Here is a 24,551-nt window from a genome sequence, read left to right on the forward strand (position 1 = left end):
TGCCTCCAGTCCTATAATCAACAGGATTCCAGAAACTTGACCATTCTCTGTTTTAAAAACGTTTCCATTAATTTGCTTACCACAGAAGTCAGGCTTACCGGCCTGTAATTTCCTACTTCTTCCTTACTTCCACTTTTGTGGAGAGGGACCACATTCACCCTTTTCCAGTCCTCCTGTACCACTCCCGACTCTAGAGACTCATTGAAAAGGTCAGTAAACGGAGCTACCAGAACTTCCCTAAGTTCCTTCTGAATCCTAGGATGTACATCATCCGGCCCCTTTGCTTTGTCTACCTTTATTTTAGTTAGCTCCTCATGAACACAACCCTCTGAAAATCGATCAGGGTCTATTACTCCTTTATTCCTGTTCACATTTGTGTTCTGCAGTCTGGCTCCCGGCACTTCAGCCGTGAAGATAGAACAGAAATATCTGTTAAGCAGTTCGGCCTTTTCTTTATCAGCTTCTACATATTCCTCCCCTTCACCTTTGAGTCTCACAATGCCTGTTGTACTGTGTCAGCTATTTTTTTTTTCTTCCATTTGCATCTTTGCTTTCTTGACTACAAGACCAGCCTCTCTCAACTTTTCCAGATATTTTTGCTTGTCTTCCTCTTTCTGTGATCTTTTGTAGTTTATGAAAGCTAACCTCTTATTCCTTACCTTCTCAGCTACTACTTTTGAGTTCTTTGGACTTTTTTTTTTTTTTTATAATAAATGTAATACCAGGTGGTCTAGACATTTCACTTGCCTTTATTTTGTTGCATTCTTATGTTTTAAGGCAAGGTTTCTTCTATTCTTTGGTGGTGTTTTGTAAGAATCAAGGTTTGTGAAGACAAAAAAAGAACATATGACCCCCAACCACACTCCACCCACAGCCCCCCTCTTCCCATGCTTTATACCTTTTTAATGCTTCTCTCTCTCTTTCTCGCTCTCGCTTTCTCCTCCTTTCCCCTCCCCAAGCTCAGTCGTGACACATTGCAGATTTTTGCATTCTGTTGCTGATAATTGGGGTGTATCCTTGGCATTGTGGTAGACTTGAGTTGTGTGAACTTTCTGCCATTATCTCTCTTATTACTATGTTTTTTTTTCTTTTTAGAATGTGTGGGGTTTTTTGGGTTTTTAAAAAAATTATTCACTAGGTAATCCCATATGTATGTTTTGCTATATCTGTTTATAATCTGAAAGAGGGTATTTGCTCACCTGTAATCATTGTTCTCTAGAGAGCAGAGCCAAGAGCAGTGCCTTGATCGATCTAATCTAATCACATCCCATTGTGGGACTTGTTTATATTCTAGCTGTACAACTATTAATCTAAGTTATAAAAAGCAACTGAGGATCAGTAGGTCAAACAGCATATGAGAGCTCTGCCCATATTCAAGAACTTTCTCATAAGACTTTAGGAGTCCTTACATGGCAATCATTGTGTGGTTATTGTACTTCTCCAAGAACAAGTACAGATAAGCAATTACCTTTTTTTTTTTTCCTAGTGCATGTTATTTTTTTGCCTAGAATATTGATTGCCAAAAAGTAGACACATCGCCTCTCTTCCCACCCCACCAATTTTAAGCTACAAGTGGATGAGGTACAGGGAAATCTGTGTATGTGTTCTGCTTGGCAAATTATGCCAGCTTCAGTTACCACATTCTTATCCTTTGTATTGCAGGCATTCACGGAAACGCTGGGAGAACTTTATCCATAGTGAGAACAGACATTTAGTGAGCCCTGAAGCCCTGGACCTGCTGGACAAGTTACTGCGATATGACCATCAACAGAGACTGACAGCCAAAGAGGCCATGGAGCACCCCTATTTCTGTATGTCCTATACTAAGAGAAAGGTTCTGTGAACAGTTCTACAATGTGGTTTCAAAGCCAGACAATGAATAGAATTGTGCGTGCAGGCAAGCAGTCAGTGGACTGCCAGTGATTCAGGTTTGTTAGAATAAAAAAATCTGAATGAGATTAGTGACCGTGATTGTTCTCAGAATGGAGATAATGGAATAGACATAGCATTTTAAGCCTTACTAGTTATGAAAGTATTCCTGAAAAGCAGCAGGTTCTTCAAGTCACAAATGGTTGATGTGGTAGCACTTAGTACCTCAAGGTCAAACACACACAATAAAAAATTTAGGTACATCAGAAACAAGAAGTCTGTAAAAAAATCAGTTGGAGTATTTAATAATAATAATAATTTTTATTCTTATATACCGCCAAAGCCATAGAAGTTCGAGGCGGTTTACAGCAAGAAGCGCTGGACAATCAGCGAAGAGGTTACAGTCAAAGTCAGTGAAGAGGTTACAATCAAAGTCAGCAATACAATCTTACATAATGAAGGAATATGAGAGTTATACAATCTTAGATAAAGAAGGAATATGAAAGCTGATCATTAGGGATACTGATTGATTAAGCAGAGCTGAGAAGATTCTTAGTTAACAAATCGGTTGAACAAGCTCGTTTTTGCCTGTTTTCTAAAATTGAAGTAGGATGATGAGAGCGCGAAAACGTTACTAAGCCAATCGTTCCATTTACCTGCCTGGAAGGCAAGAGTTCTGTTCAAGAATCTTTTGTAGTGGCAGGCTTTTATTGTCGGATAGGAGAACAGATGTATTCTTCGTGTGGGTCTGAGATAACTGGCCAGATTGAAGTGGGAAACGAGGTAAGTGGGGGCAAGGCCAAATATTGATTTGTAACATAGACAGGAGAACTTAAACAGGATCCGCGCCTCTAGGGGCAGCCAATGGAGTTTCTGATAGTAGGGGCTTATGTGTTCCCATTTCTTCAGCCCAAAGATCAGCCGAACTGCCGTGTTTTGAATGACTCTGAGTCTTAGGATGGTTTTTTTGTAGGATGCCAGGTAAATAATGTTGCAATAATCGAGCAGGCTCAGGATGGAGGATTGAACCAGTAAGCGGAAGGATGGAGCATCAAAGTATTTTCTGATGGTTCTGAGTTTCCATAGTACAGAAAAGCATTTTTTAACTAATAAATCTGTGTGAGCATTAAAAGTGAGGTGGCGGTCCAGGGTGACTCCTAGGATTTTAATGGAGTGGTCAATAGGGAAGACCTGACCATTCAAGGAGATAGATGGGTCGCTGATTTTGTCATTGGGGGTAGCGAGGAAAAATTTAGTTTTGTCGGTGTTGAGCTTCAATTTGAAGTTGGTCATCCATAGTTTGATTTCCTTTAGAATGGATGAAAGATGAGTCTTAGTCTTGGAGGTTAGAGTGGTAATGGGAATAACAATGGTGATATCGTCTGCATAGATGTAGAATTTAACCTTTAGGTTTTGAAGTAAGTTCCCCAATGAGGCAAGGTAGATGTTGAACAGAGTGGGGAAAAGGGGAGAGCCCTGCGGGACTCCGCATGAGTTGACCCAACTAATGGATTTTTTATTGTCGCTGTAGACTTGATATGACCATTTGCTCAAAAACTCTTAAAACCATTTTAACACATTTCCTGAAAGACCAATTGACTCCAGACAGTCAATCAGAATAGCGTGGTCAACTAGATCGAAGGCACTACTTAGGTCTAGTTGCAGAATAAGAGCACCCTGGCTGAATAAGGTGTGGAGGAAATCCAGTAGTGATGCTATGACAGTTTCGGTGCTGAATCCAGAGCGGAAACCAGACTGATTGTCGTGCAGTATGCTAAATTTCTCCAGGTATATTACTAGTTCCTGGTTGACCAGACCTTCCATTAATTTGACGAAAAAGGGGGTGTTCGCAATTGGTCTGTAATTAGATGTCTGTTTGGTTGATTCTCTAGGGTTTTTCACAATTGGGGTAATCAGAATCTGGCCTAGATCCTCAGGGAAAGTACCGGTTAGCAGGAGAGAGGAGAGCCCAAAGCTCTACCCGGTACTGTGCTTGGGTTCCAACTGCCGAAATTTCCATTAAAACATACTCCAGCCCATCTAAACCCTCCCAGCCATTGAAGCCCTCTCCAGCCCATCCCCCCCAAACGGCCATATTTAGAGAGGGCAATGCTATTTCAAAAAGACTAAATGAATTCTTTGCTTCCGTCTTCACTGAGGAAGATGGGGGGGAGGGGGGAGATACTCGTGCCAGAAACATGACAGCAGATAAAGGCCAAATGACCCATCTGGACTGCTCATCCACTATATCCTCCTCTCCCTAAAAGATTCCTCTTGCCTATCCCACAATTTCTTGAATTCAGATAGTCTTTGTCTCCATCACCTCTACTGGGAGACTATTCCATGCATCTACCACCCTTTCTTTTAAAAAAAGTATTTCCTATCACCTCTTAACGTCATCCCATGCCATAGTAACATAGTAGATGACGGCAGATAACGACCCGAATGGTCCATCCAGTCTGCCCAACCTGATTCAATTTAAATTTTTTCTTCTTAGCTATTTCTGGGCAAGAATCCAAAGCTCTACCCGGTACTGTGCTTGGGTTCCAACTGCTGAAATTTCCATTAAAACCTACTCCAGCCCATCTAAACCCTCCCAGCCATTGAAGCCCTCTCCAGCCCATCCTCCCCCAAACGGCCATATACAGACACAGACCATGCAAGTATGCCCAGTACTGGCCTTAGTTCTATATTTAATATTATTTTCTGATTCTAGATCCTCTGTGTTCATCCCACGCTTCTTTGAATTCAATCACCGTTTTCCTCTCCACCACCTCTCGGGAGCACATTCCAGGCATCCACCACCTTCTCCATAAAATAGAATTTCCTAAAATTGCTCTTGAATCTACCACCCCTCAACCTCAAATTATGTCCTCTGGTTTTACCCTAAAACCGGGTAGAGCTTTGGATTCTTGCCCAGAAATAGCCAAGAAGAAAAAATTTAAATTGAATCAGGTTGGACAGACTGGATGGACCATTCAGGTCTTTATCTGCCGTCATCTACGATGTTACTATGGGGTGTCAAGCTCAATCACATAAGGGGCTGAAATCTAAAACACAGGCTAAGTCGCAGGCTGCCTATTTTATTAAGATACTTAGTCTTAGTAGTAGTATAGATCCTTCCTCACTCTGAGACACCATTCCAGCAGCTCACGTTTTTTTTCACCTCATAGATGTTACTATACTTAATCCCAATTTTATTCAAATAGTCAATATCCCAGTTCAAGCAGGCAGCATATTCTTAACGTATGGGTGACGTCACCGACGGAGCCCCGGTACGGACACTTTTTTTTTTTTTTTTAATATATATTTATTGAATTTTTCCAATATAATCAAGCATAACTTGTACAGAAAGGAAATTCAGCAAAAGAATTAATAATTAAACATATACTTCAATCAAACATCTAATATAAGCTAAATCTCTACTCAAGTCCACAATCAAGATCCAAGGTGGATGATGGGCAAGTAATACAAAGAAAATTTAAATTAAGTAAATTATTACTAGTAGACTGGAAATACACCTTTCCTTAATCTAAGCACTCATGTTCCATCTTTCTCCAAACATGAAGTTGATAGAAAGGTTGTCAGTTGAGATGGCTCAAAGAAGACAAATTTATGTGAACGATAGTTAATTACACATTTACATGGATGTCGCAAATAAAATGTAGCCCCCAGAGCCATAACACCAGGTTTCCTTAGCAAAAATTCACGTCTCCTCCGCTGGGTCTCCTTGGCCAAATCTGGGAACATCTGTATTTTACAACCTAAAAATTCTTTTTGTTTATTCTTAAAGAAAAGTCTCAGCAGCCAGTTTTTATCTGGCGCGAGCGCTACTGTTATAAGTAAAGTTGCTGGTTCAGCCAATTCTTTATCCGATGTTTCCAGAATATTAGATAAATTCATAGAGTCCTGTCCCATATTCTGTTGTTGCTGTTGCAATTTCTTATTTGGAAGGTAATAAACTTTTGTAAATGGTGGTAATGTTTCTTCAGAAAGCTCCAATATTTCAATCATATAACACTTAAGCATTTCTCTAGGGGCTATCATAGGCACCTTAGGAAAATTAATCAGCCTAAGATTGTTATTCCGGGAAAAATTTTCCATTACCTCCATTTTCCTTCTTAAATCAGTATTATCTTTAATTAGTGTCTCAATAGTTTGTTTAGAAACCTTTATATCTTGATATGCATTCTGTATTAAGGTCTTAGAGTCCTCAATTTCACTTTTTAAGTCTTTAATGTCAGTCTCATGTTTGTTAATTTTATTTTCAAATAGTTGTAATTGTGGACTTATAGACTTTGCCAAGTTAGCCACTAAATCCCAGAGAGAGTCCAATGTTACCTCCTGGGGCTTCTCTATTTGAAGAAAGTGTAACTTAGATTTATTTAGCTCACCCACTGGCAAACTGTCTCTTCCAACGTCGTGTTTGGTTCCTGCTTCCCCCTCTGCTTCCTCCTCAGTCTCCGCATTCGGGCTTCCCTGCAGCAGCAGGGGCCCCGGCAACACAGTTCCCTCGTTGATCTCCTGAGCCTCCGGGAGGAGGTGAACTCCAACTTCCGGGAGTACCTCCGCTCGCGGCGAACTGGTAGACTGAGGGCGTGGGGGAGGTGCTCTCACGTCGGGGCTTAAAGATGTTTCTGGCCCCATGGATAACGACGCAGACTCGCCGCCACTGCGCGCCTCCTGCAGGGAACTCCCCGACGATATTGTTGGCGTTTGCTGCATTCTCCGAACCAGCTCCTCGATATTGCCGAAGACAGGCGTTCTAGAGCGCTGTGAGGCTCCACCAGCGCTCCTTCCTCTCCTCTTCGGCATGGCTAAGCAGGTAAAATTTTTTCCAAGAAAAGTAAAATAAGTAAGACGAGCTTGGGGAGAGTGTGCTCAGACGTACTAGCATTCGGCCATCTTGGATCCTCCCCGGAACAGACACTTTTAACTAGAAAGTTCTAGTTGACCGCACCGCGCATGCGCGGGTGCCTTCCCGCTCGACGGAGGAGAGCGTGGTCCCCAGTTTCTTCGTTTCCGCGGAGTGAAGAAGACGCATGTGCTTTCAACGGCTGTTGAAATTTTCTACTTTGCCTTCCCGCTCACGTAATTTTCTTCCTTTTTTGCTTTATTCCCTTCGGGTTTCTTTTTCGTCTAAAAAAAAAAAAAAAAAATTCTTTAATTTGTCTTTTCCTTTATTTTTCTGGCCGGCCCCAGCGGGGCCTGTTGCCAACATACAGGCCTCCGGGTTTGATTTTGCGGAGGCTGTGTTTCCATTCATGCCCCCTCAGCCGGGTTTTAAGAAGTGCCAGCGGTGTGCACGCCCGAACTCTCTCACTGACCCACACAATTGGTGCTTACAGTGCCTGGGTCCAGAGCATCGGGCTGACACCTGCACCCGCTGTGCTACTCTTAAAAAACGTACGTTAAAGAATAGGCAGATCCAGCAGAACATTCTTTTTGGCACCGGATCTGCCATGGAGTCTGCCACACCATCGACGGTGCCGTTAAAGTCAGCACCGACTACCTCCACACCGCCTGATCCTTCCTCGGGGTCGATGGCGTCAGGTAAGCCGGCTAAGAAGCCTTCCACTTCCCTTGAGCGCCCTCCTGCCACGGCGGCAACACCGGTCCTCCCGGCATCCAGCCGACCCCGTAAACGCTCCGCCCCGATTTCGGTGAGTGCCTCGTCATCGGCCTCCTCATCGCCGGGGCGTAGAGCAGCACCTATGGTACCGAAAAAGAAAAAAGTGGTACCGGTGCCTCCTCTTGACGACCGCATTGTGGCCATACTCCAAACTCAATTACAGGAGCAGCTACAGCAACAACTACAGCACCTGTTGCCAACAATATTGGCCCCGCTCCTTCCGGTACCGGCCCGGCCCGAGCCTCGCACCATACCACCGGAGTCGACTCCATCGGTACCATTAAACACGTCCATGCCGGTGCTCGCGGCGGAACCCATCAACCCTCTCGTGCAACTGCACTCTGATGCCGATCCTCTCCGACATCGGGACCGTCGCCAAGCCGACCGAGACCGGCACCGCTCCTCTTCCCCCGGTACCGTCTCCATGCGTTCTGGCAAATCTCTCTCTAAGACTCGCCACGCAGAATCATCCACACCACCGTCCCATCCTAGACACACCGACGTCAGGGACCCGGACCTCTGGGAAGAATCCCAACCCGGTACCGACGATGAGGCTTCTTCAACCGACGATGAGGCTTCTTCAACCGACGAGGAGCCCTCCACAATCGATACCGGTTCCAAGCCTGAACAATCCTCGTTCACCAAATTTCTTCGGGAAATGTCAGCGGATCTCTCTATCCCATTAGAATCTGACTCTAAGAAGTCACAGGCTTTCTTAGATGCCCTAGACTTCGAGCAACCCCCAAAGAATTCCTAAAGTTACCCGTCCACGACATCTTACGGGAAACTTTCTACAAGAATTGGGAGAACCCTCTCTCGGTACCGGGGGCCCCTAGAAAACTGGATAGTCTCTACAGGGTCATCCCTATCCCGGGGTTTGACAAACCCCAACTACCCCATGAATCTCTTCTTGTCGAATCCACCTTGAAGAAAACCCAGGGATCCAGTATTTATGCTTCTACCCCTCCTGGCAGAGAGGGCAAAACGATGGATAAATTTGGCAAGCGCCTTTATCAAAATTCAAAGCTTGCAAACAGAGCCAATAATTACACCTTTCACTTCTCCTTCTACATGAAGCATCTGGTTCAACAACTCTCTTCATTACAAAAGTATCTTCCTGAACGTAAGGTCCCTCTTTTCCAACAACACAATTCCAGTCTGCTCCAACTCCGCAAATTCATGGTGCGCTCTATTTATGATTCTTTCGAGCTCACCTCTCGAGCTTCGGCCATGGCGGTTGCCATGAGACGTCTGGCCTGGCTGAGAGTTTCCGACCTCGATGTTAACCACCAAGACCGCCTGGCTAACGCACCTTGTCTTGGTGATGAACTTTTCGGAGAGTCCCTAGACTCCACCACCCAGAAACTCTCTGCTCACGAGACCAGGTGGGATACTCTCATCAAACCAAAGAAGAAGACTCCGCCTGCTCGCCCCTATAGACAGCAGTCTTCATACCAACGCAGATTCTCAGCCAGACCTCTTCATCAACCTCCGCAACAACCTCGCCGACCTCGTCAGCAACAGCAAACTCAGGCTCGCTCCCAATCTCATCAACCTGCCAAGCCTCTCCCTCAGTCCAAACCTTCTCAGCCCTTTTGACTCCTTTCTCCAGGGCATAGCCAATCTCTCACCAGTGTTACCTCTTCCTCAACCTATCGGAGGACGCCTGCAACTTTTTCTCAGCCGTTGGGAGGTCATCACGTTAGACCAGTGGGTCCTTACCATCATTCGCCACGGCTACTCTCTCAACTTCCAGACTCTTCCACTAGACAATCCTCCCGTAGAGTCTGCTTTTCACTCGTCTCAATCCCTCCTTCTTCTCAATGCCATCAAAGAAGTCCCCCGAGACCAAAGGGGTCAGGGATTCTACTCCCGCTACTTCCTGGTACCCAAGAAGACAGGAGACCTACGTCCCATCCTCGATCTCAGGGACCTCAACAAGTGTCTGGTCAAGGAAAAGTTCAGAATGCTCTCCCTGGCCACGCTTTACCCTCTTCTCTCTCAACACGACTGGCTGTGTTCCCTAGACCTCAAGGAGGCCTACACTCACATTCCAATCAATCAGACTTCACGTCGCTACCTCTGGTTTCAGATACAGCACCATCACTACCAGTACAAAGTGCTACCCTTTGGCCTCGCATCATCGCCCAGGGTGTTCACCAAGTGCCTTATTGTGGTGGCGGCCTTCCTCAGGTCTCACAACCTCCAGGTGTTCCATGGCTTCCACGGTCCATGTACTCCCTCTGGCACGACTCCACCTCAGAACACCTCAGTGGGCTCTAGCCAACCAATGGTCTCAGACCACGGACCTTCTTTCTCATCCCATCTGTGTGACATCGTCTCTTCAGCGATCTCTTCAATGGTGGTTGAACTCCTCCAATCTTTCCAGGAGTCTGCTTTTTCATCTACCCCCTCACTCCATGGTCATCACCACGGATGCCTCCCCCTACGCATGGGGAGCCCACCTGGGAGAACTTCGCACACAGGGTCTCTGGACCCCTCAGGAACGTCAACATCATATCAACTTCCTGGAACTCAGGGCCATGTTCTTTTTTTTTTTTTTAAGTTCAATAATTTTTATTAAGTATTTTAAAGGATATAAGAATCATTTAAAGTACATAGAAACAAAATAAAGCTTTCTGTATATAAAATATATAAATCTATGTTTAACTGTATAGGAGCAAAGGCTCCAATTATTAAAAATGTATGTAAGGGATATATATCAGGGCCATGTTCTATGCACTCAAAGCTTTCCAACACCTTCTCTACCCTCAGGTTCTTCTCCTGTGCACAGACAACCAAGACGCCATGCAAGATGTAAACACCAATACATTGTTTCTGAGATAGAGGGGTAGTGCTGATCACTTGGCATGGCGCAAATAATTTAAATGCTGAGGAGCTACCATCACCCTCTTTACTTCTACTAGGGTGGAAGTATCTCTAGCCAATAACCAGTCCCCCAAATATCTTGAGGCATGCTAGGTTATACTTCCTAATATCTGGTAGCCCTAATCTCCCACTCTTTTGGCCACTCAATAAAAAGGAAGAGTTTAGTTTAGACTTTTTTAACCCCACCCCCAAATAAAAATTTGGACACCATTCTGTAGAGACATCTGACAAAGTATCATGTAAAATATTTTTATATCTGTGTGTGTGTTTGTTTTTTGTTGGCCCATATAATTTTCAATACAATTTAAAACTACTGTTCAGCTGCTCTTTAGCCTTTTCTTTCTAATTCCTTCTGCAGGAGGTGAAGCTCCTTTAACTGTTCTTTGGTCTTTTGCTTAGCATCTTCTGATCTGTATTAAATTGAGTTTGTGTACATTAAAGTTTTTAATTATTGGCAATGCACGGAAGATTGGGCAGTGGGGAGAGGTATCTTCCTGTGTTGCACTGTAGATATGAGCAAGAAAGCTGGAAGTATTGAATGTGTGGAGAGGTAATGACTGTGTATGAGGGTTTAGGATTGAAACTTGAATGTGTATAAATGGTATTTGAGTTGTGTTGTAGAATTGAATGTCTAGCTTAAGGGAAGGCAGAATTGAGGGTATATGAAATATTCAGCTATGTTTGAATTCAAACAGGAATAGTTTACGTATCCAATGGTTCCAGGTATGTTGTAGAGCTATATGAAGGCGTTAGGCCATATTGTTAGGATGCTTGAATGGTGATTGAGTCAATTTGTGGGTTGGACCTATGAGTTAGCATGGCATAATTGGCATTTGGTGTGTGTTGCACAACTAAATGTTGGATGAATTGAAGATAATTAGGTTGTGATAATGTTGCAGAGATTAATGGGGCGGAATCATGGTAGTTCAGAAAGGCAAATGATTGAAGGGTGTTGCAGAATTGTGTAAATGAATTAGGACTTATAATTTTAGTGTAAAAATGATGTAACTAGTTATATAGCTAAATATGAAGTGTGGGTGATTCAAGCATGTCGGTGGTGAATAAAATGCTGGAACTTGGATAGTTAGGGCTCTGGGTGAGGAGTATTGTAGAGCTGCATGTAGGTTTAATGTGCTTGTAATATTTGGGGAAAGGGTGTGGTGGATAATTGAGGTTTTGAGGAATTGGAACAGAGAGGTGAATTGAAGTATTTTGGAGAGCCAAGTGAACTAAATACGGAGAGGTTTACAGCTATAGCTGGAGACAGGCAAAGGATGACATGTTCTGAGCCAGGTTTATTGCAGATCTGTAAAGGTTTGGATAGCAAATAGATATTCAGTGTTATTTGGTTCACTTCTGCTTTTCTATTGCAGATCCCATAGTGAAGGAGCAGTCTCAGACCAGTCCAGATAATGCAGTACTTTCCAGCAACCTGACAGCAGCACGATGAAGACTAGAAGACCATGGGTAATTAGCAGAACCAAAACTGACAGTACATCTGTGTTACCTTTGTAAGATCCACAGAAATCAGTACTGCATAATGAGGACCCTGCTTCCAGAACAAGAACAGCTAGCTGACAAAGGAAATATGAGACTTGGAGATGCTCTAGCTATCTTTAAGATACAATTTTGACTTCACATTGCACTCAGAGCCAGGGAAAAGGACTTTCAGTGCCAGTAAATCCACTAAGTAGTAGATTTAAAACAAACTGGAGAAAATATTTCTTCACTCAACATGTAATTAAATTCTGGAATTCGTTGCCAGAAAATATGGTGAAAGCAGTTCGTTTCCAGGGTTTGAAAAAGATTTGGATAATTTCCTAATAAGCCATCATTAAAATGGACTTGGAAAAATACACTATTTATTCCTAGGATAAGCAACATAAAATCTGTTTTACTCTTTGGGATCTTGCCAGGTACTTGTGACCTGAGTTGGCCACCGTTGGAAACAGGATACTGAGCTTGATGGATCTTTAGTCTGTCCCAGTATGGCAACTCTTATGTTCTTATGTCTCAGCAGTGTACTTTGAAAAATATCCACAATTTCTCTACAGTTAACATAAGAACATAAGAATTGCCGCTGCTGGGTCAGACCAGTGGTCCATCGTGCCCAGCAGTCCGCTCACGCGGCGGCCCCCGGGTCAAAGACCAGTGCTCTAAAATGAGTCCAGTCTCACCTGTGTACGTCCCAGTTTAGCAGGAACTTGTCCAGCTTAGTCTTGAAACCCTGGAGGGTGTTTTCCCCTACAACAGACTCTGGAAGAGTGTTCTATATCCAATCTATATCCAGCAGTTTGAAATCCCCCCACAACAGTACCTTCCCATTCATTCCCAACTTTAGGATATTTATGACCAAATCTTTGTCCAACTTCTCTGTTTAGCACGGTCTGTAGAAAAACACCCACATGGATGGATGTTCCATCTTCTCTTTCTAAAACAATCCATATTGCTTCTTCCTCTTCCCAGGTCCCCTGCATATCAGCCGCTTTAATATATTCCAGTTAAGCTCTGGATGCCAGAGGATGTGGTAAGAGCGGATAGCGTAGCTGGTTTTAAAAAAGGTTTGGACAAGTTCCTGGAGGAAAAGTCAGTCTGCTGTTGAGACAGACATCGGGGAAGCCACTGCTTGCCCTGGATTGGTGGCATGGAATGCTGCTACATTTTGGGTTTTTGCTAGGTACTTGTGACATGGATTAGTCTTCGTGAAGATGGGATACTGAGCTAGATGGACCATTGATCTGACCCAGTAAGGCTATTCTTATGTTCTTGCGTTCATCTCAAAGAAATTGTCTTCAGATACTTGGACTGATTATTAAGTTTTCAGTGACGAGGAAAGGGGAATTTTTTAATGTGGGTCCTCTATATTGGAACTCTTTGCCATGTGAACTACAAAATGCTTCCTCTTAGTTTTTGAAAGCCTTTAGAAACTTGGTAGTTCCAGGTATGTTTTAATTTGTCATTTTTAGATTCTGTTCTTTGTATTGTAGGTTGCATTGTGATATTATTTAATTGGAGTTTGTGTGAAAAACCTACTTCAGCAAGGCAATGAAAAAATAGGAGATGGCAAATGCTATAATTCTCTACACTTGTTTATGGGGGAAATGAGGGGAAATGGCACAAATCATGGTTTCTAAGTCAATGCAGACTTTATTCAGAAAGCTCTTTGGAGCAGTGTCTCCAAATATGAGTATGTTGATTTTACCATAGACCATAGCAACAATGAATCTCACTCCTAAGCCAGGGTATGTAGAGTATGATCATGCTCATGCTTGACATTTGCTTTGGGCCAAAGAAAGCTTCTTTCTAGAGTTCAATGGAAGTAATATACATACTCGTGCAAAGTGCTAAAGCGGTTTACAAACAAAAACAGGGATTAGTTGTACAAAATCAAAAAATGTTTTGGATAAGCTTAGTCTTCTACAGTGGCGTACCTAGGGTATGTGGCACCCGGGGCCCATCATTTTTTGACACACCTCCCCCATGTAAAAAAATATTTTTTGTAATGACCATGAAACGGAATAAATGGTCAGAATAGAAACAGGCAGTGAAAATGTTCTTATATTCCAAACATAACATAACATAACATAAATTATGTCTGAATTGTTATGACATCAGAAGTACATATGGAGTAGTTGCAGGTGATGCTTGGGACAGTTCTGATTGTGTTAGTTCGGTTTTATGTGTTTTTTGAATAGAAGGGTTTTTATTTCTTTTTGAAGGTTTTGCAGACTGTGGTCGATGTCAATTGGTTGTAGAGTTGGGGGTCGAGTGTTGCAGCTCGAATGGCTAGGAGGTTGTCGAACAGTTTTTTTCTTTTGACGTTTTTGGTTGGAGGGTGTGTGAATGGTGCTTGAGTTCTCCTATGTCTGTTTGAAGTGGATTGAATTATTTAGCTGAAGAAATTAGTTACCCCCTCATCCCACACACATTAATTCTCTTCCATTTTTGTTCCCATTATAAAAAACACTGATAAGTTCCCAGAAAAAAAATACATTAAAATAAGAAGTGAAAACAAAGGCCCCTACAGATGAGAACATAACATAAGAATAGCCTAACTGGGTCAGACCAATGGTCCATCAAGCCCAGTAGCCCATTCTCATGGTAGCCAATCCAGGACAATAATACCTGGTCAAAACCCAAAGAGTAGCAACATTCCATGCTACCGATCCAGGGCAAGCAGACACTTCCCCCATATCTTAATAACAGATTATGGACTTTTCCTCCAGGAATTTGTCCAAATCTTTCTTAAAACCAGCTACACTATCTGCTTTTACCATAACTTCTGGCCACTTCATTTTTAAGTTTAGATCTTTCCTTTCAAACAGAGACCTTGCTAGATGTCAAATATAGCACAAGGTAACTTCACATGGACTTAGCTGTGCAGGAAATGTGAATCTCCTCATACACCCACCATATAGTGCAAAAATGTGCAAAGGTCTGTTTTTTTCTTTCGATCACTACATAGCTTAAAGCCACACAAGCAGCGCTGTTACAAACATATTCTGTAGGTCAATGCTAAGGATAACAAAGTTTCCTTCCTTGGACCAGAAGGAGATACTGATAAACCACTGGAAGAGATCCCAACACAACACCCAAAGACCCACTCAGTGTGTGAACCAGTTGAGTGGAGTGGACTAACTGGGGGGTGGAAATGGACCCGGAGTTTGATCAGCAGAATTTCCCAGACCACCTCTTCCTCTCAACACATTGACACGCTGCCACCACCACCACTAGAAACACCTCACTGGGTAGGCCAGCTATGCTATAAACTTTATAAAACACATTATTATATTTTCTTATAAAGCACATATTTTAACTGAACTCTCTGACATCCTCAGCCTTTCCATTCACAAAAATAGAAGGAAGAAAAGTTCCCATTTCCTGCTGTTTCATGTCCCCGGCCTATACAATATTTTTTTTCTGCAGACCCTTCAAAAGTCTGACCAAATCCTCGTTTCACTTGCATTATAAAGTACTGAGGATGCCATCTCTCCCCAATCCCAGGTCCTAAAGTCTAAGACAGTAGCGCAAACTAATGCTGCCAGATTCAGGAAAAAAAATTTCGATTCGATTCAGCCTATTGAATTGGTTTTTCAATTCGATTTTCCTGGCCAGTTGGGTGATTTTTTTCAAAACTCCTGGTGGGTTTTATAGCTTTTTCACCCCCTTTGGCTTCTCCTAACCACACTGGCGCTGTGGCGTAAATAAAATAAAGAAACAAAAAGGACTTTTCCTCTCTCTGTTAAATCCTAGCTCACGTTTGCAGTCCAACACCAGCTCTGTCAGGATACACATTTCAAATCTGACATATTATAATCACAAAACAGAAAATAAAATTAATTTTTCTACCTTTTGTTGTCTGGTTATATTTCAAATCTTGTTGGTCCAAGGCTCTGGTTTTCTTCTGATAACTTGCTTGCCAGGGTCTCCTTCTTTCTGCGTGCTAACCATCCATCTGCCAACTCTGTCCTCCCTTTCCATTTCCCTTCCCTCCCCAGGAAGTCTGGTATCTTTCCTTTTTTTCATCTCCCTCCACAGATCCACCTTTTCTTAACTACCCTTTCATCCGGCATCTCTCCCTCCTTCCCCACCACCCCAGAGTCCACCATCTCTCCCTTTCTTTTCCCAATTACCCTCCTATCCAGTATCTCTATCCCTCCTCCACACCATCCCTTGTGTCCAATTTCTCTCCCTTTCAGTTCCTTCCCTCCCTAAATCCCATGGTCCATCATTTCTCTCCCTCTCCTCTATTTTCAGACCCATTATTTCTTCATCCCCCCCCCCCCAAAGTTTGGCATATGCACGTCTCTTTGAACACCCCCTTCCCTCCGTGTACTTCTAAACCAGGGACCCCCCCAAAGGCCTGCCCCCCTTAAAGGTCTGCCTGTCCCCCCTTGAAGGCCTGCACCCCCCTTGAAGGCCTGTCCCACCCCCTTGTAGGCCTGTCCCCCCCTTGAAGGCCTGTCCCTCCCCCTTGTAGGCCTGTCCCCCCACCTTGAAGACCTGCCTGCCTGTCCCCCCCTTGAAGGCCTGTCCCCCCCTTGAAGGCCTGTCCCCCCCCCTTGAAGGTCTGCACCCCCCCGAAGGCCTGCACCCCCCTGAAGGCCTGTCCCCCCTTGAAGGCCTGTCCCACCCCCTTGTAGGCCTGTCCCCCCTTTGAAGGCCTGCCTGCCTGTCCCCCCCCCCCTTGAAGGCCTGTCCCCCCCTTGAAGGCCTGTCCCCCCCTTGAAGGCCTGCACCCCCCCGAAGTCCTGCACCCCCCCTGAAGGCCTGTCCCACCCCCTTGTAGGCCTGCCCACCCCCTTGTAGGCCTGTCCCCCCTTGAAGGCCTGCCTGCCCCCCCTTGAAGGCCTGTCCCTCCCCCTTGAAGGTCTGCACCCCCCCCCCCGAAGGCCTTTCCCCCCCCCTTGAAGGCCTGCCTGCCTGCCCACCCGCCCCACCCCGAAGGACCGCTCGCCCCCCTGGCCTCCCCGCACCACCTATGAAGCAGCACTACCTATGCTCCCGGCCTTGCCGTTCAGTCCCCACCACTACCACCACCCCCGAAGGACCGCTCGCCCCACTGACCTTCCTGCACCACCTATGAAGCAGCCGCAGCAGGATCGTGACGTCAGCTATCCCTGCGCTGCTTCCTGCACCGCGTTCCCGCCCCTCCTGTGACATCAGAGGAGGGGTTGGACCGCGGCGCAGGAAGCAGCGCCCAAGCAGCTCAGGGATAGCTGACCTCGCGATCCTGCTGCTTGCTGCTTCACAGGTGGTGCAGGAAGGTCAGTGGGGCGAGCGGTCCTTCAGGGGTGTGGGGGGACTGAACGGCAAGGCCGGGAGCACCCCTTCAGGGCTGGCACCCGGGGCGGACCGGCCCTCCCGCCCCCCCCTTGGTACGCCACTGGTCTTCTATTTTTGGTGTGGTTTTGCAACCTGGAATCTTTTATATACAGTTATAAGGGTATATGGACTCCTGCCCTCAATAGGAAATTCATGAGTGGTTAAAAGCCGTCTTTGTTTTTGTTACTTCATTATATCAGACTGTTGTAGTTTTGTTGAAGTTGAACAACCTAGTTCAGGGTGGGCAAACTTGATTTACAGCCCATTTTTCATTTAGTGGTTTTATGGAGGGTGGGCAGTGCAGGGGCTCCACTGAGCTTGTTTATTTTTAGGCTGTGGCCTGAGCAACTATTTTGGGCCAGGAGGGGAGCAAAGGAAGGACACATAGTGACATTTACCGCTGCATTTATCTCCTACAAGGGGATGCTGAAAAGTTCTCAGCCTAACCAACTTCCTAAATTCTGAGCTAGAGAATGACATGGGTACAAATTTTCCCCGTCCCCACGGGATCTCTTTATCCCTGTCCCATCCCTGCAAGCTCTGTCCTCATCTGCACAAGCCTCAAACACTTTAAAATCCTAAGTGTTTGAGACTTGTGCGGTTAAGTTAGAACTTGCAGGAAAAGGACAGGGACAGAACTCGGGATGGAACAGGGACAGATTTGTCCCCGTGTCATTCTCTATAATCTGAGCATTATATTGCCACTGTAGCTGAAGATTTTATTTTGCAAAGTGCCAATTTGCAGAATCATAATGGTACGTTTTGACATTTTTTCAGATCATTGATTGATCCATGTCAACAAAAGTGTGGAAATTTCAAGTGTGGAACTCCGAGCTATCTATTCCTGCAAAAGAAAACTCCAAAGGAAATCCATGAATATATGATGTAAACATTGAATGACAAATGCCCATCATAGTCTACAGCGAAGAAGTGGTGAGCATACTTTCAATGTGGAGATTTTGAGACCGAAGATGCAGCAAGGTCTTTGAGGCCTCAAACTGTGTCAACTCCTGAAATTGTTGACCATATCCATCACCTGATTTTGGCAGACTGGCGAATATCAGCTAAAAATTTGCTGAGACATTACAGATCTCCTTAACTGTATCCATGACATCCTGTTTGTCTGTTTGGATTGTAAGCTCTTTCGAGCAGGGACTGTGTACAGCGCTGCATATGGCTGGTAGTGCTATAGAAATAATTAATAGTAGTAGTAGTAGATCTCAAGGGAATGTGTTGGGTGTATAATCCATGTGCAGTTGGGTATGCAGAAACTGTCAGCCAAGTGGGTGCCCAAATGTTTGAATGCTGATAAGAAACAAAGTTGAGTGGACATTTCTAAGTTGATTTTGCAGGATTTTTCAGCGAACTGGTGCCAGTTTTTAGGCATGACTAGTTATTGTTGATGAAACATGGTTACACCACTATGATCCTGAGACAAAATAACAAACAAGTCCATTCAACGGCGACACTCAGGTTCTCAGCAAGAAAAGTCGCAGTATTTTGGGATCAGGAAGGTGTTGTAATGACTGACTGTCTTCCACGGGGCTAAACAGAATACTACTGTAACTTGCTGTGCCAATTAAAGGAGGCATTGAAAGCTAAAAGGAGAGGGAAGCTGTGGAAAGGAGTTCTCTTTTTGCAAAACATTGTACCTGCTCACAAGGCTGGCAAAACGATGGATGTTTTGATGCATTTGGGTTTCGGTGCATAGACCATCCACCCTACTCACCAGATCTTGATCTATCTGATTATTTTCTGTTTCCAAACCTTATAGTTTAAAGGATGATAATTTCAGCAGCAGAACAGTATTTCAGTGACCAAACGACAATAATATTTTTTGGAAGGGTTATAGAAACGTCAGACACAATGTGCCAAGTGTGTTGAACTTAGGAGTGAATATATGGAATAACTTGTAAGTTTCATGGCTCTACAGCATTCCCTTTTTGGTTGGGCTGAGAACTTTTCAGCACCCCTTCATACTATCAGATAAGACTGCAACACTTCTGGGTTAGTGAAAATATCAGTTCTTCACAGGTTCTGCAGGCAGGAGTAGCTGAAGTCACAAGGCAGTGGGAGCAGGAGGTGGTATTGGGGACCAAAATACATGGAAAAAAGACCGATTTATTCACTTCTGATCTAGCTGCTATTCATTATTTTTTCCAACAATTTGGATTGCTGTAATTCACTTGGGGATTCTATAGCTGAGCTTTAACAGCTGCATAATATGGCTACTTGGCTTTTGATGGGGGAAGAGTCAAGGAGTTTTCAAGTTTTTATTAAAACTTGATTTAGTTGCTTATCCAATTTCTAAGCGAGTTTACAAGATAAAAGGGAAAACAAAAACATGATAAAAATGAAAACAATGCCTTGACATTAACAGAGGAAATACAATTTAAAAGAAACATCATCTAATAAATGGCATATTGAATGGGAACAAATGTGACAGACGTGTGAGACATAAGGAAATTGGGTTGGAATTACAAATTGGATAGTAACGAAAAAATAAGGAGAAAACAAAAGGAAAGGGAACATTGCTACTTGTTTCTTTGAAGGAATTAGAGAGATACTATGAATAATTAAATCAAGTGTTAAAAGCTTCTTTGAATAGATGACTCTTGAGTAGGCCTTTGAAACGCTCAAGGTTAGTCTCCTCCAAGGTGCTATTGTAGTTATTGATTGAGAGTGGACTACAGTTCAAAGTTTTGTTTGTGGTTTATAAATGTTTTTAACTGGATTTGTTTGCCTATTGAGTCAAGTTACCATACATTTGTTAATCCTGCAGAAATCTAAAATCCTTTCAACAGGGTTTAACTACCACTCCATTAGGTTCAGTAAAAATAATTTTAGCTTGGCAATATTCATTTTGTTCTAGGCTGCTAGAAGTCTCTTCCTTTAGAGTTGTGTCCTAGAAAGGCTTTTGCCCCTCAGAAAACAAAATGAAGTACCAGTTGCCTTGCAGAAGTCAGCCTGCCTTAGTTCACGAGTCTTAATGAACAGCATTCCTGGTCTGCTGTTTAAAAAATAAGGCTGTGCTCTTAATTATATTCTCCCTTCTTGCAACAGAAACTTGAGTGACCAGCCTCTGCTTGGGCTGGTGATGCTGTTGGAAGCAAGAAGTGCTCGTCCTGCAACCATTTATCTGTTTATAGTCTGCTTTTCTTGTTGCCAAGCAGTGGCGTACCTAGCATATGTGACACCTGGGGCCCATCATTTTTTGACCCTCCCCCCAATCTGTACGAAAAACATGATTTTTAGTAACAAGCCACAGTCACACATGAGTACCTAGGAAAAGACAGCATCTTACATACTGCAATCAGCAGTACAACATCAATACACCAATTGTAAAACTAAACAAGCCAGACTAGTACATATCAATCCTGCAGTCAAGCCTAACAAAAAACCATGTCTTTCGAACACACAGAAAACACCTTCGCCTAGTATAGAATATGTCATCACAAACTAACCCCTCCCTCTTTTACAAAACTGTAGTGTGGATTTTAGCCACGGTGGTAACAGCTCTGACGCTCATAGAATTCTGAGCATCAGAGCTGCTACCACCATGGCTGGCGCTAAAAAATGCTCCACAGTTTTGTAAAAGGGGGGATAAAATAGAAATACATAGACAAAGGTTAAATTGAACCAGTAAGAAGCTGGACTCTGCATATAGTGCACCACAGAAACAGTGACACATGTCTCCTAAAGTAATAAATAAATAGAAAATTTTTTTTCTACCTTTGTCTTCTGTGGTTTCCACTTTCCTCATCTTCTTGTAACTCTCTTCCTTCCATCCACTGTCTGCCGTCTCTCTTCCCCTATATGGCATCTTCTCTCCTTCTATGCCCCTTCCAGAAATTGTATGCCTCCCCCTTCCATCTCTCCTTTCACCCCCATTGGTCTGGCATCTCTCTCCTCTCCTTCCCTCTCCCACACCTTTCCTCTGCAATCCCTTTCCCTTTTTTTCCCTCATTTTCCTTTTCAATTTATTTTCTGCATCTGTTTAGATTACGTTCTTACTATCCTCTCATCAATGTCCTTTTTTTACTGTCTACCTAAAGCTTGCCATCTTTTTCCCTCACCCCTCCAGTGTTCCCCTAACTCAATCCTTTTCTCCCCATGTGCCCTCCTTTTATTTATCCCCTCCTTCCATCTTGTACCCTCTTTCTCCAACCCTTCCATCTAGTATGTTCTCCCCTCTCTCTGTCCACTTCCATCCAGGGTCTGCTCCCCTCTTTCTCTCCTCCCTTATCTCTCCCATCTGCACTTCCATCCAGCATAGGCTCCCCACTACCATCCAATGTCTGCCCTTTCTCTCGCCATCCACCCCTCTTCAATCAGCATCTGCCCCCTTTCTTTCCCTTCAATATCCTTCCCCCTTATGTCTCTCCCCTTTCTCTGTACATCAATTCTATCAGCACCACCCTTTCATACCACTCTGCCCCCTCCACCACTCTTCCATTCCAGCAATCCTGCTCCTTTCTCTCCCTTCATGCAGCAAGGTCCCACGATGACTGTAGCTACCGGCTGCCAGTTCACCCCACTCTGACGTACTTGCTCTGGAGTGGACTCAGCAGCAGCATGTTGTAAGATCCCGCAATGACTCGTCTGCTGGCTCTGCTCCGGCAGATGCAGGGAGTTGTGGCATAGTCTCGCAATGACTACGTCTGCCGGGTCCACCCCCTCAGACGTAACTTACTTCTTCCGGAGCAGAACCGGCAGACGAGTCATCGCGGGACCTTCCTGCACCTCAGCGTAGCTGCCGACTCTGCTGCAGAGAAAGTAAGTCATAGGTAACGTGACCATTTATTTTTTTTCATCAGAAGGGGACATCTATTAATTGACTGTGTATCCTTTCTTTCATTTCTTTCTTTCTGCACTCAGGCCCAACAATTGTCCCTTTCTATTCCCTCCCTCCTTCCTTCCCATGTCCTTAGTGCCCCCAGTGCCTCCTTCCCGTGTCCTTAGTGCCCCAGTGCCTCCTTCCCATGTCCATGGTGCCCCCAGTGCCTCCTTCCCGGGTCCATGGTGCCCCCAGTGCCTCCTTCCGGGGTCCATGGTGCCCCCAGTGCCTCCTTCCCGTGTCCTTGGTGCCCCCGGTGCCTCCTTCCTGTGTCCTTGGTGCCCCTGGTGCCTCCTTCCTGTGTCCTTGGTGCCCCTGGTGCCTCCTTCCCGTGTCCTTGGTGCCCCCGGTGCCTCCTTTCCGTGTCCATGGTGCCCCCAGTGCCTCCTTCCCGTGTCCTTGGTGCCCCCAGTGCCTCCTTCCTGTGTCCTTGGTGCCCCCAGTGCCTCCTTATGTCCCCCCCACTCCTTTTCAGATTTTGTCCACCCCCAAAGCCTGTCTGCCTACCTACCTATCTCCCTGCCTCCCTGCTGCGCTAAAACCAGCCAGCTTGCCTGCCTACATCCTGCCCTCCCTGCCGCGGAAAAAAAAAAAAAAAAGCACCTCTCCCCTTCCTTTCGCCCAGTTCGCGCCTGCAATCTTACCTCCCCCCGCCGACAAGAAGTCTTTCCGCTGTCAATTATGACATCGGAGAGGACGTTCCGAGCCAGCCAATCACTGCCTGGCTGGGTCGAAACGTTCTCTCCGATGTCAGAATTGACGTCGGAAAGACTTCTTGTCAGCGGGGGGAGGTAAGATTGCAGCGGCGCAGGCCAGGGGACAGGAAGACCCGGACCTGGCCAGCTGTGCACCCCCCCAAGCCGTGCACCCAGGGCGGCCTCCCCCCCTTGGTACGCCACTGTTGCCAAGGCAAGGGCTCTAAAGCTGAAGTTAGCTTCCCTGGTCTAATCACCACCTCTGCCCTACTATTCAGGAAGCAGAGTCATGTGAATTTGCTTTGTAAATTAAAAAGGTACATTATTCTCTTCAACTCTATTTGCCAGCATAGGCAGACACCAGGCAGCAGTAACAATAATTTGTAAAACTATACACAGTTTCAGCTGTCAATTTATTAATTCCATTGAAGGGTACCTTTAGCATTAATGTGTTACTAATTGATAAGTCTTGCTTATTAGTTCACGGATTTTAGTTGATTCTGCATATGAGACCCCTGACATTGTTTGCTCATTTGTTTAATTTGGGATTGTGTAGTTAAACTTTTAATATCTGTATAGATGTAAATAATTTTTCTCTATGGTTGTATTTTTGTTTTTAATGGAATGCACCATGTGCTTTCCAGAGAAATAATGAATGGCAAGTTGAATAAATTAATAGTGGTAAACAATATTGCTCAAAGACTTGTTAATTTTATTTTTTCTTTATCTCTGTCCTTCACTCTTTTACCCCATCTATTCTGTCCTGTCCATCTTTCTTCCTTTCCCAGGTCTGATACTGTTTGTACCAGTTTTTCACAGAACCAGAACCAAATCAGTGTGCGTAGAGAGATCTCGGGCGATGGACAGATCTTGTTGGTGCGTGGCGGGACAGGAATGTAGGATCTACACTGGACCCAGCAGCCTCAACCGAAACCCAAAACAATACAAACTTTTCTTCTGAATGTAAAAGGTTCATAAAAATGCCTTTGACTTCCAGTTGACCTCGTCCTGACCCAGAAAGCATGGAAAAAATGTGAAGGGTATGCAAAACCAGATGTTGGTCAATGTTACTTTCCCCTTCTCTCCTTATCTTTGCTCTCTCTGGCCCCCTCAGCATTTAACTTGTTTGTTAGCTGGTCACAAACTCCACAGTGGGGGAGGAGGGACATAAATGGCATGATGGACAGTTATTATATTCTAGTTAAAAGGAAAAAAGTCTATATATTATTGAATAAAAGTTTTAAAAGAAATGAACGTAGAGTGTTCAGTTTGAGAGAGCCATTACTGCTGAGCATGTTGAACTACTGGTGTTAACTAGTGGCAGCCTGTTTTGATTTCAATCACAGTACCTTCTGTCCATTTTCTTCAATTCTGTGGTGTATGATAAGAGGGAGAAGGAAAGAGGTGGCAAAAAGACCATTCAGAGTGCCATGAGACTACAGGTTATCTGATCTTTGAAATAAGTTTATTGTCACAGTGTGCCCCTAGAGCAAACTTCCATTGCTTTCCTGAGCTACTTTTCCTAGAAATAACAAACTTCTTATTGCATAAGAGGTTTGCATGGGCTGGCTGGAACATTTTCACCATGTGAGCTGCTATGACACAATCTTCTTGGAGGAGACTTCTGTTTTCTGATGGAAAGAAGCTTGTGAGTCCAGAAGCTTGATGGCAGATGAAACATTACAGAAGGCCCTGCAGAATGTTTGGAAATACATGAACCCCACACCAGTGGATATCTAGTATAAAATTCTCTGCATTTGTGTAGAAATAAAGCAACTGTTACCCACTGAACCAGGGGATGTGA

The 24,551-nt window shown here is 44.4% G+C and overlaps 1 protein-coding gene across 1 annotated transcript in view; it reads left to right on the forward strand.

Moving 5' to 3' along the window:
• CSNK2A2 (casein kinase 2 alpha 2) overlaps positions 1 to 24,001 on the forward strand; it is a 238,713-nt gene extending 214,712 nt beyond the window's left edge. The window contains 3 exon segments of the mRNA XM_033940919.1: positions 1,663 to 1,811; positions 11,764 to 11,857; positions 23,536 to 24,001. Of these exon segments, the coding sequence (XP_033796810.1) occupies positions 1,663 to 1,811; positions 11,764 to 11,840 (226 nt within the window). The 3' untranslated portion in view covers positions 11,841 to 11,857; positions 23,536 to 24,001.
• The last annotated feature ends 550 nt before the right edge of the window (positions 24,002 to 24,551 follow it).

This window comes from Geotrypetes seraphini, chromosome 4 (genome assembly GCF_902459505.1).
Source record: "Geotrypetes seraphini chromosome 4, aGeoSer1.1, whole genome shotgun sequence".
NCBI classification, from domain to species: domain Eukaryota; kingdom Metazoa; phylum Chordata; class Amphibia; order Gymnophiona; family Dermophiidae; genus Geotrypetes; species Geotrypetes seraphini.